The 16005-nt window shown below is 49.9% G+C and overlaps 1 protein-coding gene across 4 annotated transcripts in view; it reads left to right on the top strand.

The window, feature by feature from the left end:
• Window positions 1-16005, top strand: part of SPAST (spastin) — a 589145-nt gene that overhangs the window by 570957 nt on the left and 2183 nt on the right. For all 4 annotated transcript variants that reach the window (XM_078649093.1, XM_078649092.1, XM_078649091.1 and 1 more), the window contains one exon: window positions 7754-7794. In XM_078649093.1, the coding sequence (XP_078505219.1) occupies window positions 7754-7794 (41 nt within the window). The remainder of the gene's footprint in view (window positions 1-7753; window positions 7795-16005) is intronic.

Here is a 16005-nt window from a genome sequence, read left to right as displayed (position 1 = left end):
TTCAATCGCTATGCGGAGAAGGGGGGGCGTGGACCTCGGGATCCCCGCCTTCGGTAGCAATAGGGCGTGAACCCTCCCTTTGTTCCATTCTGAGTCAGACATATCAATTTCGTGCAAATTGCGTCCTGCCAGCCAGTAGGCGAGCCATTGCAGTTGACATGCGAAGTTATATGCCCGGAGGTCCGGGACCCCCATACCACCCGCAGACGTGGGAAGCTGCAACTTCTTTAGGCTAATACGTCGCCTCCCGGTGCCCCAGACCAATTCAGTCAACAGAGTGTCCAGTGCTTTGAATACCGCGGCAGGGATTTTCAGCGGCAGTCCGGTAAAGTAGTACAACAGACGTGGCAGTACCACCATCTTGGTAATAGTCACCCTGCCCGCCACTGCTAACGGGAGCGTGATCCAAAATCGCACCTGTGCCCTCAGCTTCATAATAGCCCTTCCTACGTTGCCCTCTAGCAGGTCCCTTGAATCTCTATACACTTGTATCCCCAGGTAACGGAAGGTGTGCTCCGCCACCTGGAATGAGTAAGGTGCGAAGGGAAGATGAGTTTCCATCCTGGCTGCAGAGAAGAAAAACCCATAGGACTTGGGTTCACTGATCGTAAGGCCCGACATAGTGCTAAAGGTGTTAAATATTTCGGGCACAGGGTCTAAGTCCCCTCCCAGGTCCCCGAAGTAGAGAATAATGTCGTCCGCGTACGCTGATACCACATGCGACTTCTCACCCCTCCGTATACCTCTGTGTTGCGCGGACTCTCGGAGTTTGCACAGCAGGGGCTCTAGCGCTATTATAAACAGTAGCGGGGATAATGGGCATCCCTGCCTGGTACCCTTAGCCACTGCCAATTGTGCTGATATGCACCTGTTTGTTCGGACCCGTGCAGTTGGATATGTGTAAAGTAGTTTCACCCAACTAATGTACTCTATCGGCAACCCAAAATATTCGAGTACCGCAAACATGTAGTCCCACCTGATGGAGTCGAAGGCCTGCTTCAGGTCTAGCGATACGCAGCCCTCCGTCCCCGCCCCTCCCGGTGTACCTAGCATGATTTGGCTGAGGCGCCGCAGGTTCATAGCAGTGCTCCTGCCCGGGACAAAGCCACACTGGTCTGGGTGTATAAGCGATGGAATGTATTGAGCCAGTCTGTTCGCCAGCAGTTTACTTAGTATTTTGTAGTCCGTGTTCAGTAATGATAACGGTCTGTAGTTTGCTATACATAGGCTGTCCCTGTCTGGTTTCAGCAGTGATACTATCAGGGCTTGTAGTGTGGACTGTGGAAGACCCCGAGCCTTAAGCGCCTCCCTATATACCTCTAGTAGACGTGGTGCCAGAAGATCTATGAAGGCTCCATAGAATTCCACTGGAAGGCCATCCGTGCCCGGGGCTTTATTCCGTGGGAGGGCGCGAATGGCCTGTCGAATTTCTGCTATCGAGATAGGCCTTGCCAACTCTTTCCTCTGTCTCTCCTCTAGCTTCGGTATTTCCAACCCCCTCATGAAGTCCCCGAGGGTCCCATCCGCCATAGGGTCGTGCGGGCCGTATAACGTCCCATAGTAGTCTTGAAACGCTGCGTTCACACTCAGCTGCGTAGTTGCCATGGTCCCCCCCTGGTCAAGTACCTCCATTATGGGCAAGTGTATCGGGTCGTCTTTTACCAGCCGGGCTAATAAAGGTCCTGCCTTATCTGCCTGTGCATGTTGTCTACTCGTGTACTCGCGGTAGTCAAGGATACGCAGTTCCTCTAACAGCTCTGCATGTTGAATGTGTGCTTCCTGTAGGGGCGTGAAAGGCACATTCGTGCCGACAGCTTCACTCTCCAGTAGTGCTAGACGTCCCTCCACATCCCGGAGTTTGTCCATCACAATGTGCCTCATGCCCACCCGTGTGCTCATCGCTTCACCCCGTATCGTGACCTTAAAAGCATCCCACTCCACCTGGCGGGCGCTCGCTGACCCACCATTTATATCAAAGTAAGTTACAATGGCCACCTCTAGTGATGCGCGGAAAGTCGTGTCCTCCAATAGGTCTGGGTTAAGGCGCCAGGTTGGTATGGGAGTTGGGATCCTACCCCACTGAAAAGCGACTTCCACCGGGTTGTGGTCTGAGAAAGTTTTCCCCATGTGTTCCGCCGTTAAAACCGACCCCAAGAGTGCCGTGGTGCAGAACACATGATCGATTCTGGTGTGCAACTTGTGTGGTGGTGAATAGAATGTATATTCCCTGTCTAATATGTATTTGCCACGCCATGCATCCGTTAATTGCCAACCCTCCGCCCACTGCGCCAGCGCCTCAGCCTGTTTCCTACTTTCTGTGGCCTGTAATGGTGGGTGCGATCTATCCATTGAGACATCCAGCACAGCATTAAAATCCCCTCCCAGTAACCAGGGAAAATCAGTCCAGTCAGCCAGCACTCCGCCAAGCGTCACCAGGAACGCTGATTGGTTCGAGTTTGGTGCGTATACACTTCCCAGCACAACAGGGGAACCATCCAACAACCCTCGGACAAATACATATCTGCCATTCGTATCCGCCCTCAGTTCCACCAGTTTGAAGGGGACCGAATTCCTCAGCCACACAGCTGCCCCGCGTGAGAAGGCTGAGTAAGAGGTGGCGAACAATTGACCCTTCCACTTTTTAAGCAATTTCCCACTTTCCTAGGTCGTTAAATGGGTTTCCTGAAGGCAGGCAATCTTGACCTTCCTGCGATTCAGTTGAGCTAAGATTCTATGTCTTTTGTGAACCGACCCCATGCCACGAACATTCCAAGTGCACAATTTATAGTCATTAAGGGTCCCCATCCCTAGCGGCAGCAGGTGTAGTCGGTAGATACCACACCATGGAGTAGGTACAAGTAAACAGCCAGAAGTCTCGTGCCCGTACAAAAAACAACCCCGTAACTCCCAGGTCCCCGAACAAAACCTTTCGGGATCCAAACGATATAGCCCAACGTGGGCATGCCTTACAGTTAAACATGTCTATATGGTGGGGGGTCTGGGGCCTCTTACACCAGTCCAGAGTCTGTTGGTAGCACTCCATCTCACCAAGAGCAAAGAAGGCCCTCCCCCCCGACCGCCTTGCAGACAGTTCATACGTTACCATCCGACGTTCTGCCCAGCCACAGTCACAGGTCATGCGCTTCTTGTGCCGTGATCTTGGGGAACAGCTGCAGGCTATCAGCAGATCCCGACACCTCCGTGTGAGTGGCGGAACGGCTGGCTGACGCAGCAGGGTCTCGGGCGTCGTGCTCAGCCAGGGCGGCCGTTGTCAGTTGCCCTATCCCTTCGGTCCCGGCCAAAGACGGTCCCCCAGAGGCCGCGTGTCGGTGCGCGCGATCCCTGGCTGCTCCCCTCCGGCTGCGACCTCCCCGGCGCGATGATCCCTCTCCGCGATCCTCCTCCAAGGGGTCCTGTGTGTTCGGGGGCGTTAGTGTTACCTCAATCCACTCCGCCGCTTCCTCCGGTGACTCGAAAAAGTAGGACCTATTATTGTAAAGCACTTTGAGTCGTGCCGGGAATAGCAGAGCGTACTTCACATTTCTGTCCCGCAACATGCGCTTAACTCCCAGGAACGTCGAGCGGGCCCTCTGCACTGCTGGGGTGAAATCCGGGTACACCGAAATAGTCTTGTCCTCGAAGCGCAATGGGGCCTTCTCCCTCGCGGCCCTCAGGACCGAGTCTCGGTCTTTGTAGTGTAATAGGCGGGCAATTAAGGGGCGCGGTGACGCTCCTGATTTAGGCGGTCTCGCCGGCATCCGGTGCGCTCTCTCCACACTGTACAGTGGTGTGAGGTCTTGGGGGTCCACTATCTGCTTTAGCCAGTCCTCCACAAATTGGGTGGGGTCCTTCCCTTCGCTTTTCTCTGGAATACCCAGTATGCGCACGTTATTGCGGCGGGCCCGCCCTTCCGCATCATCCAACTTGTCCCATATCAGTTTGATCTGTTTGTCCATTTGTTCGAGCTTTGTAGAATGGGATGTTTGTTGTGGGATGAGGTCGTCTAGCGCTATTTTGTGCTCTTTGACTTTCTCCGCCAGCTTCGTATGGTCCGCCTTTAGCAGTGAGAGGCTCGTCGCCATGTTGTCCATTCGGGATTCTAGCGCCTCCCTAGACGCCTTGATTTCAGCTAGTATAAGGTCCAGTTTCGCATCCTGGGAAGTCTTGCCCGTCGGGGGGATCATCTCCACGTTTGAGGATGCCAGTGGGTCCTCCGAGCCCGTGGACTGAAGGTCGGTTCCAGCACCGTGGTCCTGCGCCTTGGCCCTGTTCCTGCCCATATTGCGTGTTGCAGGGTAGTGGCTGCAGAGCGTCCCCTATGCTACTGGTCTGGGCCAGCGAAGAGTGAGTCGCAGTCGAGTGGTACTCCACCAGTGTCCCCCACGTATAGCCGCCAGGGAGAGGCCACCCGCCGCCGTCCCACCGTGTCTAACGTGTGCAGGAGGTCTCACCAGCCCCCCTCCAGGGCGCAGCAGTCACTGTGTAAAATCCGGGGATGGCGGGCCACTCTTTTATGAGCTGGTAGGTCTCTTTGTTATTATGCCGGTGTATGGGGGGGCGGGGGGACCATTCAGAGGCCGAGTGCTATCAGCAGCGTGCAGCGGCGTGGTGGGGTGCCTGTTATCCCACTGTTGCTCCGTGCGCTGTACCTCGGGCGGCCCGACTCGGCAGGCAGAGTCCACACACTGCGGGGGGGGGGGCACCACCGTCCAGCACACCTCTGTCAGTGTCTCGCGCTGCCCCTCCGGGCAGCAGCACTCGGGATAGTACAGCCCCGGCAGCGTTCTCAGGGAGACCGCAGGGCTCGGCGGGGGCAGGCGCGCTCAGATCACTCGCGGTCAGCGCCGCTTCCTCACCGGGCGGGCAGGGCTCTCCGGCGGGTCCCCCAGGCAGTGTCCTTGCTGGTTTCAGGCGTGCGGAGGGTGCGGCAGGTCACCGACCCGCACCACTCCCGCGGGCCGACCGCCGGTGTGTTCCGGCTCACCGCCCGTCAGCGGCCCTGGTTTCGTCCGCAGCAGACCCGGTCAGCTCCGGCCGCCTCCTCACGCCAGTCCGCTGCTGCACCACGAGGGCCAGGCCTCCTCCGCACCACGGCCCGTATTCAGTCGTCTACAGTCGTCCTCAATCGCCAATCGGCGTCGGGGGTCCGCACCGCCTCCCGGGACCGGGGGTTGTGTCGTGGCAGTCGGGGAGGTGGAGGAATGAAGGATAATTAGCTAGTGTTGGTGGTCACGGACGGAGCCTCGCTAGATCACGTCCGCCATGTTCGGTCCTTGGCCACGCCCCCCTAGTTCTCTCAGTGATACACCTACTTAGCACTGTGCTTACGAAATTCAGAGGGACTAGAGCTCCTTCCAGGAAGGTTCCAGAGGGTGGAGATAGCTGATTGGCTCTTCTCTAGAGTTTGGTCCTTTTTACAAAAGGACATGGATATGTTACTAATGTAAGGCCTTTGGCCTATTACTCTATATGTCTAATGGTACGTTTCTCTTCTTATGTACCAGGGACTCCCATCCCGACGACGGGGAATGATTCAGTGATGGAGGGTGGCAGTGAGGGAATTCGAGGAGGAGGTCATAAGGGGGAGGGGCTATGGGGAGATGAGGGGCACTTGTGGCGTGTGGCAGTGAAGGAATCCGAGGAGGAGGTCAATAGGGAGGGGGTGCATGGAGGGATGAGGGGCACTGTTGGAAGGTGGCAGTAAAGGTATTTATGGAGAAAGAGGTTATTGGTGCAACACCAAAAAAGACTTTCGAATCAGCGCTGAAGCCGGCCCCGTCATGGCATTTCTGTTTTTGTTTATTTAATTAGCAGTTGATCATAAGGGCTACTGTGGAACTTACTTTAAAGTGCGTGCTAATTATATTTACTGTTATATTCAATGTTTTAAGTTTTGTTTTTTGTTTTTTTTATTTGAAAAGGCTTTTATTGGCATCAGCAAGAATAAAAGAAACATACAAAAATATATATATAGGTGGAGTATACATTGGCGTTTTTTTTAATTTTTTTTATCTACAGTCCATTTGTGGATGCGCGCTCTTTTCGTTTGTTTTCCCCCAGTTAAGAGGAGGGAAAGAAAAGAAAAAAGGAGAGAAAGGAAGAAGAAGGGGGGGGGCGCGTCTCACACTTGTTGTTGTCCTTTACTGGGTCTTCCTCTGGTGCTCGTCGAGTGGGCCCCACATGTGTACTTTGGCGTTGTGTTCTTTCGAGAAGTTGCCTGTGATGTTGTCTGCTCCTCTCAGGAAGGTGACCCAATTAATCCATGTTTTAAAGTTTGCTTTGGCTGTGTTCTTCCAGTTTGTCAGGATTATTTTTAGGGCCGCTGTGAGGAGCAGGTCTAGTAGTTCTCTCTCTTCTCTATTTTTTAAGTTCGCGGTCAGGTGTTCTGTTGCTAGGCTTACGAAGCTGATTGTTAGGTCAGCTTTGAGCATGTCGTTTATGAAGGTGTTGAAAGTTTAAAGGTGATTTTACTGATGTTTTTACCGGGAGAAATGAAAGTGGAGCCCGATGGTGCCTGATATGGGGCTGGGGCCCAAGGTCATCTGTGAGATAAGGTGCACTGGAGAGCAATAGTGGATAATCAAGCCTGTAAGGGAGTGCGTTGCAGAGTCCGTGGTCAGGTGGAGGTAGAAATGAAGAGGGATTCTCCCTAAAGGCTCGCACAGAGAGAGCCCGAGAAGTGTCACTTTCCTGATACTCCCACCTCAGAAACCTCCTATTCCCATCAAAGGAACATTACACGGAAAAAACACTTTTTGAGCGTGATAATATTTAGAAAGAGATTTGGAAAAGAGTGCGTTTTACTTGTAAGACTAAGAAGAAATAAAGGAGGGCCTTGAAGCAGGCCTACCTAGACATATATGCGACAAATCGAGCCTGCAGTGGCCCACCCAAATGCACTCTTGGGCCCACCCAAATAAAAATTCCTGGAGCCGGGCCTGTTCAACATGCTCTCCGGGGGTACACGGATGCTCTCCGGAAAGTGACGGGGAATTCCTTGGTCGAGTTCAGGATCCTTTGGGGGGGGGGGGGGGGGGGGGGGGCGCGTTAACAGACACACAATTTCCTGGATTTATTCGACACTGCTCTCTGTCTGCCACCCGTTACAGAACTACGGGACAAGTAGGAAGTTTACCTGCGAAGGCTGTCAGAAGAGGATTGGAGAGAGGCGCTCCGAGGACCATGGGAGGTGGCCATTAGGTCTGGCTTCAGAACAGGTGCAGCTGAAGATGTTGCACCAGGCATATTTCATACAACGCCGTCTCCTCCGCAACGGTAGGGTGGGAGATGACAAATGCCCACGAAACTGCGGCCAGTGGGGCATCTTGGTGCATATAATTTGGGACTGCCCTGTAACACAAACCTTCTTGTCGGGGTTGAAAAAATGGTAATAGAAGACGTCCTGGCAATCCATCACTAGACCACTGGTTACTCTGGGGATTTGGGTTGGCCAGACGCTACCCAAATACTCTACACTCTTTTGCAGTGTTGCACAGGCAGTGGCGTGACGGGACATTGTGAGACGGTGGAGTAGCAAAGCAGCCCCATCAGTTCGAAAGTGGAAAAGGGACCTGGGCTGGTGTTTGAATGCAGACAAAGCATGAGAAAAAGCATGCTTATATCAATAATGTAATTTTTATCCTGCATAAAACAAAAAAAACAGTAACATAATAATAATTAGAAAAAATTATGTTTGTGTGTGTATATATACATAGAGAGATATAGATATATAATTTTCTTTCTTTCATTACAGAATTGAAACCAGAGCAGGTGAAAAACATGTCTGCAAATGAGGTGAGTTCCAATTTTTAGATAAATAACCGAAAGTTTTAACAGGAGCCAGAAATATATTTAATATCATGCATTTTACCTAGATTGTGTTGGTTCTCTCCACCCTCTCTTTTGGAGAGAGATACTCTTTTCTGTTTGCTGTTTTATTCAAACCAAGTGCATTGCGAAATGTCAGTAATTTATTTATGTAGTTTCCAGTGATGCTTTGGGCCACTGCTGCGCAGTCGTGGCCTGGTCAAGTAAAAAGGAAAGTGATGACGAGAGCACAATGAGTATGGAGGGGTTAAAAAGAAGAGGGGACACATTCCTAAACCTGCAAAGGTCAGGATCGCCTGGGCGCGCGAACAGAGATGCAAAAGTACGGACAGGAGGTAATTTACACCTTTGCTCAGCATCTCTGACCTTGGCCTTCTCTTCAAAGGCAGAGGAGCGCCGGCTTTTGTCTACAGATCTCTAATGAAAGCGCATCCCTAGGGGAGGTGGTTACACAGTCATTAATGTTGACTGGTGAACGGGCTGCCAAGTGGCCGCCCCCATCGTTCTTTGATTTGCAGCATCAAACCCTAAAGTTGTGGCTGCCGCTGCAAGCAAAGAGCCTAATATGTTTGATTTGCAGGCAGTTTCCTTCCTGCGTATCAGGACTATTTGAACATTTTCCATCTGGGATCGCCAAAGAGAGGACGGAGGAGTAACCGTTGCCTTTACCTAATTGGAGTGGAGCGAGTGCCACTGTGAGCTGGTGATGCAGTGGTGTCTGGACCACCTATCCAAGGGCGCCAGCTCATTCACCACTAATGGAAACTCACTTCTTCCCCACCTCTTGTTTGAGTGGAGGGCCGCCAGTTAAGCGGGACAAGAGCCTGGTCAGACTCAAATGACCTCTGGACAGGCGCGCAACACCCAATGGGCCCAAAGGGCCACTGGTCCAAGTTTGTATGATATAAAACTGCAAACATGAAATAAAAATGAAGATAAAAAATAAACTGACTAGATTTTCAGTCCGATCTGTTAAAGATGGATACTACTTTGAATATTATCCTTTTGGAATACCTATGCCTCCTTCCCATAGAAATAGCTGGTGTGTTGTGTTAAGCCCCTGGGGTAAGGGGCATAGGCGATTCTCAGCATTGTAAACAAGTGCAATGTAAACGAGATCACGTACACCAAAGACATGCACTGTGCCCCACATGTGAATGCATACACATTCTTTTGAGAAACCCTTAGCTGCACAAGGATTTCCCTACAGATGACTTGGCGCAGAGGCCAAGTATAATCGCAATTGCCACTGTTCAGACTCCTCGTTTCTTATTGTGTTCGTTCCGCTCTTGCTTTGGACCACTTGCCGACATTCTGAAATGGGGTCCCACAATTAAAGCACATGCTGCACCTAAGGACCTGGGAAATCCACTTGTGGCCGCAGGTTATATCACTAGACAGGTTTATTTAGATTTTAGATGTTTAAGCACTTGTTCTACCCTTTCCACCTCCAAGTTAACAGAATTGTTCCAGTGAAGGTGCTTTACGGTTTAATGTAATGACTTTAACTAATTCAATTAATTAAACTCTCTAGTTTCTTACAAAGATAATACATAAGCATTTCAATCCTACAACACTAAAATATTAAATACATTGATTTTAGAGCAAGATACAAACAATTTATATGACAGGCCAACTAGTAAGTAGGTAAGGAATTTAATTTGTTGCTATCTCGAGGGCCTTATTGAATAGACTTTTTCTGGTTCTTACAACATTATTTACAAAACTCGATCCAGTAGTACAAATAGGCAAAGTGATATAAGGGCAGGTCTACATTTTGTAAAGTTTAAAACCTATTGTTTTTTTTTTTTTTAAAAAGTGAACTCGAGGGGGCATGGCCTGACTGGCTAACATGGCGGACGTTCTTTGACAAGCTCTGCAACCCTGTTCATTCTTCCTTCTGACCTATCCTGTTGCTGGTGGCCCCTGCTGTGCTGTGTCGCTTGGGTCCAGGGTGTGGCATACGACTGTGGGGACTGCTGACCAGCTGCCGCACCCTCTGGGGTTTCTTGGTCCGAGATTCACAGAGGGCCTGGCGTTCCCAGTGCCTTGAAATGTCAACTGCACAGCCCGGGTGGTGATCTCGATGCAACCCTGACTACTGTGGAGATGTGTAGAGATCAGGAGCAACAGACTAAGCCAGCATGGAGTCTAAACACACTCGCGGCAGCCCCCCCCCCACACACACACACCGCTAGTGGTCTGCAGCAGCAGTCTGTAAAGCGGGGTGTCTCCAGGCACTGGCAACTTTAATCACAGAGGGGAACCCCCTGCTTCCAGAATCCCAGGTCTTCCTCAGCGAGAATCTTTGCAGGCCGGGGCCCAAAAGTAGAACTACCATTACGCGACCCCATTAGTGCCTCTGCAGCTCAATGTAGGGTAGTCCCCCAGGTGTGCTCTAAAGTCCCACTTCTCTCTGGTGTGGCAGGCTTTGCACAGCTCAGCTGGCATGGGCCCCACCCAAGACAGTCATCAGCGCTGGGGCGCTCTTTGTATCCAGCCGGATGCCCCCTCCAAGCAGATGGCAGAGCAATCGGAGTCTAGCTTGCAGTCCCAACGCCTCTGCAGTCCCCTTCAGGCATGGTGTGACAGGTACTCGGTCATCTTCTCCTGAACCCAGCCACCACAGCCCCCTCCCATGGATGTAGCAGCTGGAGCAGCTCCTCTTCTAACAGCAAAGGGCCTGGCAGTCTCGCCTCCTGCAGTGCACGGGTGTCATCATGGCTGCACCGGGATCCCCGGAAGGCCATGCGTTCACCATCTCAAAGCATAGGTACCACATCTAACAGGGACTTCCCTGACTGCTCTGCAGAAAGTAATCCTTAGCCTTCCTCCAGGTCACACGGTGCTAGGGGGTGATTTCAGTGCAGTGCTTGATCTCTTGTTGGACTCAACTTGGGCTAGAGCGACTAGCCAAAGTAGACCTTCCAGTCTCTCGGTCTTTGTGATTTCTGGCGAACGTGTAACCCACTGGAGTTAGGCTATACACACATCTGAAGCAGCACATGGCTGCTTTTCCAGACTCTATCTTTTCATGCCTGACTTAGTGCCTACCACGGGGGCAACCATTATCTCTAGAGGAATATCTGACCATGCACTGGTGGTCTTGCTGCACTTGGGTACGGCCAGCAATTGCCTCTGGTCAATATGGCACCTAAATGCCTGGTATTTAATGAACTCGCGCTGATCTCCATATATACTGCAGAAACGTAACACATATTTAGAATTGAATCAGGGCTCTGTATCAGCCCAAGGGACTCTTTGGACCACAGAAAAAGCGGTCTTCTTGGTAAGGAGAAAGCTTATGTATTTAGGACAAACTAAGAACATATTCCAGAAAGTTGTTGACCTGGAGGCAGCTCTCCTTTAATGGAAGTTTCCATTCTGACACCACCCTCACGAATGTATGAAACGTTGCCTCATGGTGCATAACGCTTCCAATCACCAACTCTGCTTGTGGGGGCGGCTACTAGATGCATGTAAAGGAAAAGCAGCTGCATTTGCTTCCTACTATAGAACCTTTACCAACTCTGTCAATGCGAGGTCAAAGCGGCTATGGCAGATTTTGTCACGGGTAAGAGACCGGAGCCTGATGGCTTCCTGGCTGAGTACTATTCCAAATTTAAGTCCTTGCTTGCCCGCACTTCCATAAACTATACTTCGAGGTTGGTGAGAGGGGCCAGTTCCCCACATTACTTGATCTGGCAAGTAATACCATTGTTCATAAGACCGGGAAGCATCCGGAGAGCTGTGCATCCTACTGTCTGATCTCAGTATTTAATATGGAGCTGAAGATATTCACCAAAAGACTTCTGCCTGTTCTCCCCACACTCATTCACCCCGATCAGTGTAGCTTCATGCCTCACCACAGTACCTAGCACTGCAACCCAGAGTGCACACTGCACTAACGTACAACCAAGCTCTGGTTGACCCTGCTTCCTTTCTCCTCCTTCGCTTTGAAAAGGCCCTTGATTGATTGTTCCTATTCCATGTGCTTAAGATTTGGGATGTGTTAGAAATGGGGGTCTCTAGCTGGCAGAGGTAGGTACCTTTGACAAAGTAGGGGCCCTTGCTTCTAGTCAGGGTAAGGGGGCTACACTCCTAAAATAACCCCTGCTCGCCCCCTTGGTAGCTTGGCAAGAGCAGGTAGGCTTATCTCAGAGGCAGTGTGTAAAACATTTGTGAACACACACAGTAATACAGTGAAAACACTACAAATGGACACCACACCAGTTTAGAAAAATCAGTAATCTTTACTAGACTTAACACAAGACCAAACAACAAAAATCCACAATACTGTAATAAAAATATGACTTTAAAATGGTAGAATAGCTTAGTTCAATGTAGATGGTAAATGCGACACTTTACTCTCAAATACCTTGGATGCGTCACGCAAAACAAACAAAAGGGTCGCAGGGAAGGTGATGCATCGGTTCCTTGCTTCGGGGGAGGTGATGCGTCGGTTCCTTACTGCAGTGTGGGGGAGGTGATGCGTCGGTTCCTTACCGGAGAGGAGGTAATACGTCGCTTTCTTACTGCGTTCCAGTTACAATGCGACAAGACGGCGTCTCGATGCGATGCGACGATCCGGTGCAATGCGACAAAATGACGTCTTTGATGCGATGTGACAAACTGGGTGCGATGCGTGCACGCCCAACGGCCGTGCTGCGAAATAGATGAACGTTTGAGCAGCGACAGGCCCTGCGACACGCTTCTCTGGTGATGCAACGGCAACCTCTGCGGCGGTGGCACGCTTCTTCGGTGATGCGATTGGCAAACAGCTGCAGTGGCGATACGCTTCTTCGGCGATGCGACTGCAACTGCTGCCGTGGTGACACGCTTTTCCTCGTTGCGTCACGCTTCCAGCTCCCAGCGACATGCAGTCTCCAGAGGGCCCAAAATAACAGCAGGCACCTCACTGCAGGTAGAATTCCCAGCAAGGAAATTCAGGGGGAGCTGGTGGTGAAGTCTTTGTGTCCTTGATACTTCAGAACAGGAGGGAAGCTCAGCTTCAAGCCCTTGGAGATCTTCCTCAAGACAGTAAAAGTTCACACAAAGTTCCTTTTCTCCTTTCCTTGGCAGTAAAGTACCCACGGCAGGCCAACCCCAAACAGCAACAGCTCAGGGGCAGTACCCTTCCTTCAGCTTCTAAAGTTCTTCTCCTTGGCAAAGGGTTTGTCTTGATTCCCAGAAGTGATCTAAAGTTCTAGGCCCCAATATTTATTCTGCAAAATCCTTTGTCCTCTGAAGTCAGAGGGTGTGTATGCCCAGCCAAAACCAGTTCTGTCCTCCCTAGTGCAGCTTCCTGACAGGAGGTGGAGACAGCATTGTTGAAAGCAGACCTGGCCAAGGTTGCTGAAAGGAAAACTCTTCCCCCTACTCTCTTTTCTATGAAGGCTCAGGTCAGTGAAAGGAAATCTCCTCCCCATACTCTCTATTCAATGCAGGTCCTAGTGAAAGGAAATCTCCTCCCCCTACTCTCTATTCAATGCAGGTCCTAGTCAGCCCAGCCCTGACACATCAGACTGCTGGAGCCAAGGCCCTCTCCAGCCCAGTCACTCACAAACCAGACATGGAATACACAAATCTAGCAGAGGCATGCTGGATGGTTAGGCAAGAAAATACCTACTTTCTAAAAGTTGTATTTTCAAACACAGACTGTAAAAATCACCCACACTAAAAGATATATTTTAACATTCTGAGTTCAGGCATAATAAACTTTATTTTCCGATCTTGTTCCCTGGGTCAGTTATAATTATAAGATGTTATAGTCAAACTGCCAATTCTGGCCAATGGGAATAGATAGCCTTGCAATAGTAAAAAACGAGATTGACTGTAATTCACTATCAGGACATGCCCCACACATCGGGGCATGTCCTTCCTTTCACATACAATGCACCCTGCCCTTGGGCCTACATTAGGAGTGACTGACATGTAGGATAGGGAAGGTTTAGGGACTGGCAAGTGGGGGCACTTGCCAAGTGGACATGGCAGTCCCAGACTGCACACAGGCTCTGCAATCTGCTTATGTGGGTGACACAACCGAGGCTGCAAGCCCACCAGCAGCATTTGATTTACAGGCCCTGGGCACACATGGTGCACTGTACTAGGGTCTGACAATTAAATCAAATAAGCCAATCATGGAGTCACTAATCCATTACAATAATTTACAATAGGGAGCACTTGCACTGAATAGCAGTTGCAAAGTGCCCAAAGCATCTAGACCAGCAGAAATACAGGAGGCAACAGCAAAAAATGGAAGGGAGACCCACGCCAATGGTGCCAGGTCTAACAGGCTGCATTTTTTCTTGCTTGCTAAATTAATTTATGCCAACCCCAGAGCCTTAGTATAAATCAATGGCATTCTTTCACCCAGAATTTCCATTGGCAGAGGAACTAGGCAGGGATGCCTTCTGTCGCCTTTATTATTTGCATTAGCAATTGAACCTCTGGTGACATGAGCCCGTTGCAGTGCGCAGCTTTGAGCGTTTCGCCAGCCTGCTGGCTTAGAGGAGCACATCGCCTTCTATGCTGATGATGTCTTGATATTAATGTGTCAGCCCCAAACCTTGGGCCCACAACTGTTTCAAATGCTGCACCATTATGAAGAGGGTCCACAATGATACAGCAAAGGTAGTGGTGGTTTCGACAGTTGCACCTCTAATCCTACAATAAGTCTTAGTTCGTGCTAGTTATTTCTGGACAGATTCTTGTTTTGTATAGTACCGGTGCCCCTCAAGTCAACAGTAACATCCCACTACCACGGATGTTGGCTTCAACTAGAATTCCAATGGGATTCGTTGTCAAGAACTTTTTTGAACTCTTTGTACCTCGGCACTCCAATATTTGGTATCATATAAGCATATGCTATTCAGGGAGTGTCTTCCCAGTCCTGACCTGTTTAGAGTACCGTGACTATTGGTTTTTGAAATGGACAATACTTCTGTCTGTATGTAGAAAGAGAACATCAAAATATTGCATTCATTTAGTGATTTAATGTCTTATTGCATACAGTTCCTCTCAGTACAATCCTTTTTAACAAAACACGGTACAATATGTAGATAGTATTGTTGCATGTTCTTCTTCACTTTGATCCCGAAGAACTGATGCAGGCAGCCGACATGTGTTTCGTTACTCTACGTAACTTCCTCAAAGCTTGTTTATCTTGTAATTGAAAGACATCATAGTCTTGTCATAAAGATTTCAATAACAAATGAGTTCTTAGACCTTGTTAAAAGGATACGTTGCTTCCTGATCCAACGAAAGTAACTTGTCATGCCCCAAAGCCAGATAAATGTAATTCTCTCTTTGAGATATAGTAGTCTGTGCAATATTTGTTTCCCCCAAGTTATTACGATGAAAAGATCAGTTCATAAGATGGTCCTATATGTGAAATCTGTAAACGCGGCAGTGTGCTGCTTTCTAAGTCCCTCCAAACAATGGGATTTCGATAGATCCTATGTGCTAGACGCAGTGATTATGTATAACCAATGGCTTTCTCCCTATGCGGCAGCATACTGTTTACCGGGTATCTCTGTGCGTGGGAATATTATAAGTACTGCATTCGGCATGCAGTAATTCGGCGATAAAAAGCAGCTCTAAATGTGTGAGTTACGTGACACGAGGGGAACTCTGATATGTCCTTTGAATACTGCCGCGCGAAACGGAAATCTGGGGTGTTCCAAGGAAGTGTAGCCGAGGTCTTAGGGCTTCGGGTCAGCTGGACCAAATCACTCCTGGTTCCCCTTCACAGGAAATGCTTACGTGGTTGGCTGGCAGTTCTGCCTCCCTGTACACTGCCTTAGTTTGCAATAGCCTTACTACCAGAGCTCACTTGGAGTCTCACCCTCCACCCACTATGAATACGAACAGTAAGAGACCCTAAAATAGTCTTCCAGAAATGTGTGCAATCCACATGTGACGGAGAAATGGGGATGAAAGGCCCATGCTTTTACTACTGGGCATCTCAGCTCCAGGTGATTAATAATTGGCTCTGGAGGTTAGGAAGATTCAACCTTACGTCTTTAAGTATTCATACTCGCTGCTCACTCATTGATAGCCGGTTGTATGGGGCTTCTATCCTAAGCTCATTCCCAGAGGTGGTGAAAGTCCCATTTTTTTTCTGACAGGCTGCCCTTCGGTGGACTGGATGGGACCATCAACCCATGCATGCAGGAA

This window comes from Lissotriton helveticus, chromosome 6 (assembly GCF_964261635.1).
Source record: "Lissotriton helveticus chromosome 6, aLisHel1.1, whole genome shotgun sequence".
Lineage (NCBI taxonomy): Eukaryota > Metazoa > Chordata > Amphibia > Caudata > Salamandridae > Lissotriton > Lissotriton helveticus.
Note: the sequence above shows the minus strand (reverse complement) of the source record. Positions and strands in the feature narration are given on the sequence as shown.